General features: G+C 38.5%; 1 protein-coding gene across 1 annotated transcript in view; it reads right to left on the reverse strand.

Moving 5' to 3' along the window:
• LOC108798723 (sorting nexin-29-like) overlaps positions 1 to 4,000 on the reverse strand; it is a 152,493-nt gene that overhangs the window by 147,646 nt on the left and 847 nt on the right. The window contains exon 2 of the mRNA XM_018570503.1: positions 2,733 to 2,797. Within this exon, the coding sequence (XP_018426005.1) occupies positions 2,733 to 2,797 (65 nt within the window). The remainder of the gene's footprint in view (positions 1 to 2,732; positions 2,798 to 4,000) is intronic.

Genomic DNA, 4,000 nt, shown 5'->3' on the forward strand with positions numbered 1-4,000 from the left:
AAGTGCAAAAAATATATATATAAATAAAAAAATAAAATAAAAGTCACATATAAAAAAGTAAAATAAAACAAAAGTCACATATAAAAAAAGTAAAAAAAATAAATAAAATAAATGTTTAACTCCCCCACCCCCACGTTTACGCAGATATAAACGTAAATACGCGTCCGGTGCACTAGAGCGCAAAAACGATAATTGCGCCACACACGTTACATAGCGCCGCAAACGTCACAGTGAGAGCAATCATTTTAGGGCCATCAATCACTGATAACACTAAACTGATGAGCGGTAAAAGCTTTTAAAGCGTCGCCTATGGCCAATTTTGGGTATTATCGTTTTTTGAGGTTTCGCACGCAATTTTAAGGCTTGACATGTTTGGTGTCTTTTTACCCGACGTGGCCCCGTCTTTTATATTTTACCAAAAAAATTGGGTAATAATAAATGTTTTATCATTTAATATAGGGGAAATAGTTTTTTTTTTTATTTCTGTAATTTTTCCTTAATATAGTAAAAAATAAAAACCCCAGTGGTGATTAAATGCCACCAAAAGAAAGCTCTATCTGTCCCTAAAAAATTGTATAAAATTAATTTCAGTACAGCGTTGCATGACGGAATAAATGTCAGTCAAAGTACTGCAGCGCTGAATACTGAAAAATGGCCTGGATGGGAATGGGGTTTAACACTGTGGATGTCAACTGGTTAATGGGCACAGGGGAAAGATGCCGCATATAAACTCCACACATAAATCAGGGTTATTAGTTCCAAGGGGTAAACGTACATAACAATCCTCGGGGTTCCAGGAACAGTCCCTCAAGTCTTAGTTCCATGTAACCCCAAGAGGTCTCAAGGGGGTCTCCATATTCCTAGGTCCATAGTCAGTAGGAAGGAGGGTAGCCCTCAGGCTCCTCCAGCAGCCCCAGTGATGGTTCAGTACGTCACAGTGCCAATCTGAAGGCCACACGAAGTTTGGAGGTCTGTAGCTATTGACTCTGCAGACAGTTGGCGACTTCGGCGCACTGTGCGCTTCAGTATGCGCTGACCCCGATCTGTCATTTTACATGGCCTACCACTTCATGGCTGAGTTGCTGCTGTTTCCAGTTGCTTCCACTTTGTTATAATACCACTACAGTTGACCGTGGAATATTTAGTAGCAAGGAAATTTCACGGATGAACTTATTGCATAGTTGGCAACCTATCATGGTACCATGCTTAAATTTACTGCGCTGAGAGCGACCCATTCTTTCACAAGTGTTTGAGAAAACCAAGCACCTAGGCATGCAGCATGCTTCTACAAAGTCATGTGTCCACTAACTCACCCCTTCTATATGTTGCCAAAGGTCTATAAAGGTTTAACATGTTCCCCAGGCAGGCCCATTATTTCAGGAATGGGCTACCTTACAAGTAGTGCTAGCAAAGTAGTAGATTACCATTTATGCCCACATGTGGAAAGATTGCCATCGTACATGAAAGCTACCATCCATCATTTAACCATCTTGCGAACCTGTACCTCAGGGTTGGGGGCAAATGGTATCTTTTTTCTTGCAAGGAGTCATTGATTTACCTGTGCCATGTCTTGTCTTGGCAGAGGTACACCAACGATTTCTTCATCCTATGCACTGCCTCAGACCAATTATAACAGGAATTTGTAACATTTTTGAACAGCAATGCATTTACTTTGTCTTTTACTATCATTTTTAATAAAATTTAACTTTCCTTTTTGGACCTTCTGATTTTTGAGAATTATACTACTCTGGGAATAACTCTCTACAGGAAACCATCTGCTGGTAATACAGTCTTGCATTCTTCAAGTGCACACCCAGGACAACTGTTGAGGAGTATTCCCAAAGGGCAATACATTTAGATTAAGATGCAACTGCATTCATGATAGTGATTTTGATTTGGAGGCCAAAAAAATGCAAGAGCAGTAATTAAAACATGAATATAATAGAAAATTGTTAATATAAGTGAGTCAACAAGCAATGAATAGTCCCAGAGATCTTCTACTCTATCATGCAAATATAGCCAGTCAGTTGGGTTCAGTTTGATTGTTTGTATAAGCTTACAAATAAGTGTGGCGTGAGTGTGAGTCCCCCTCCTTCATGATATAATGCATATAGGGTTTGTTTTTTTTCCCTGTTTTGGTTGTTTTCAATGTTATTTGCATTTAATTTAATAATTTTTATTTTGTATATTTAGTGGCTGGATCTGGAGGTGTGATATTTAGACACTCCCTGTCCAGGGGTATTGTCCTGGCCAATTTTATGGACAATGACCCCTTCCTCTGTGATGATTCAGGATAAGGTCTGTGTTTTCACTTCAGGCTGAAGTGCAGCACATCTGTCGGGGAGCCCCCTCCCTGAACCTGGATGTGATGTCACCTGGAATTGACGTCACCAAAAGTCAGGTGTTGGCGGGGAGGTAAGCAGAGCCTCAGTGCCGTGTGGAAGCCCACTGGACATCTAGCCCAAGTACTGCTGCCGAGGAGGAGTACTGTTCGATGGTGCTGCACCATTATATGTCTGACTCGTCTCCCTCTGAAATGAGGGGGAACTTATCTTGCCCTAATGTTAGGTTGGATTTGTTTGATCCTTCTCTAGAGATTCCCCAAACCTATCCTAGTCACTACTGAGGCAATTGCAATACTGATATCACAATTTGGCCCACCGACTAACGTTATGAGGAAAGAAATCCCTTAGACCCGTAAATAAAAATCTTCCATTAAAAGCATATCCTACCTGCTTTACTGCATCCAATAAACGTTCCATAAGAAACTGTCTTTTTAAATCATTGTTCTGTGGCCCTGTAAAAATAAACACATTTTAGTCTCTGAGGCAGTTTATATTTACAAAGAGATCTATCATCATTAACTAGCACATGGAATAACTATCTTGCAGTCTGCATAAGTGATCTGTAAGTAAAACCTAAACACTGAAGCATTACATTGAAATACACTGCTTGAAAAAAAGTTGCATTTTAATGGAAACTTTTAACTGTGCTCCTCTCATCTACAGAGAAGCTTATCATGGAAATTGGACTGTTTTTATTACTTATGCAAGACCAAATATTGCCCAAATTAAATAGACTTGCATGCATTAAAAGTGATCTGTATATCCAAAACTGATACCAATAATCAACACTATCTTTACTGTGTCAAGGACTTTGGTGCCAAGATCTCTGTACTTGCTCCCAAGTTCACCAGCTACCTGTGGTCTTTACAAGAGGGTATTGATGTGCAAACTCATTTGATGCAAACTGAGCTGAACGAACAATGCTTATGGCGGGGGATTCTTCCATCCATGTTGTTCATAAATCTGCTATATTTATTTTCTTTCATTCAGCCCGCAGGTATACAAACACACACATAAACACATCATTTAAAACTGAATGGACCTGTGTCTTTATTCAACTTTACCAATTATGCTATTATGTAACTATGTAATATAGTTGGTATTTTCCATACAACTATGTTACTTTAGAAATTAATATATTAATATATGTGATTTTAAAAGGGGAGCAATTTTGTAATTTTTTATTGTATTTAATTTGAATTATTTTGCAGATATTCATTTTGACTTTTGATGGTGAAGAGAAAAAATAAATCTACTGTTATTCAATGTTTATGAACAAACACACAACAAATTTTAAAATGCGCAGTAGCTTCTATTGAGAACAATAAGCATCATGAACAAGTCTGTAACAATGTAATAAATGCAAATTGCAAAAGAGCACTTTTTAATGAAAGCTGTCCCATTCTGTTCCATTCTGAAATTGTTAACCACTGAAAATATAAGATCATTTTATTAGCCCTTTGTGAGAAATGGATGTACAAAGAACAGATCATAATAATCTATGGGGGCGTGGTCTAGCACATAGCAGGGTAAGCCGCATCTCTCGCTTAAACAACAGCTCTCTCAGCAGCGGCCATCATAGGCAAACAGAGAAGACAGGGACACTGTGGGCAGAGGTAGACCACTGAAAATAAATTATATATTAATAACCAGGA

This window comes from Nanorana parkeri, unplaced genomic scaffold (assembly GCF_000935625.1).
Source record: "Nanorana parkeri isolate BGI_ZX_2015 unplaced genomic scaffold, ASM93562v1 scaffold1543, whole genome shotgun sequence".
Taxonomy (NCBI): domain Eukaryota; kingdom Metazoa; phylum Chordata; class Amphibia; order Anura; family Dicroglossidae; genus Nanorana; species Nanorana parkeri.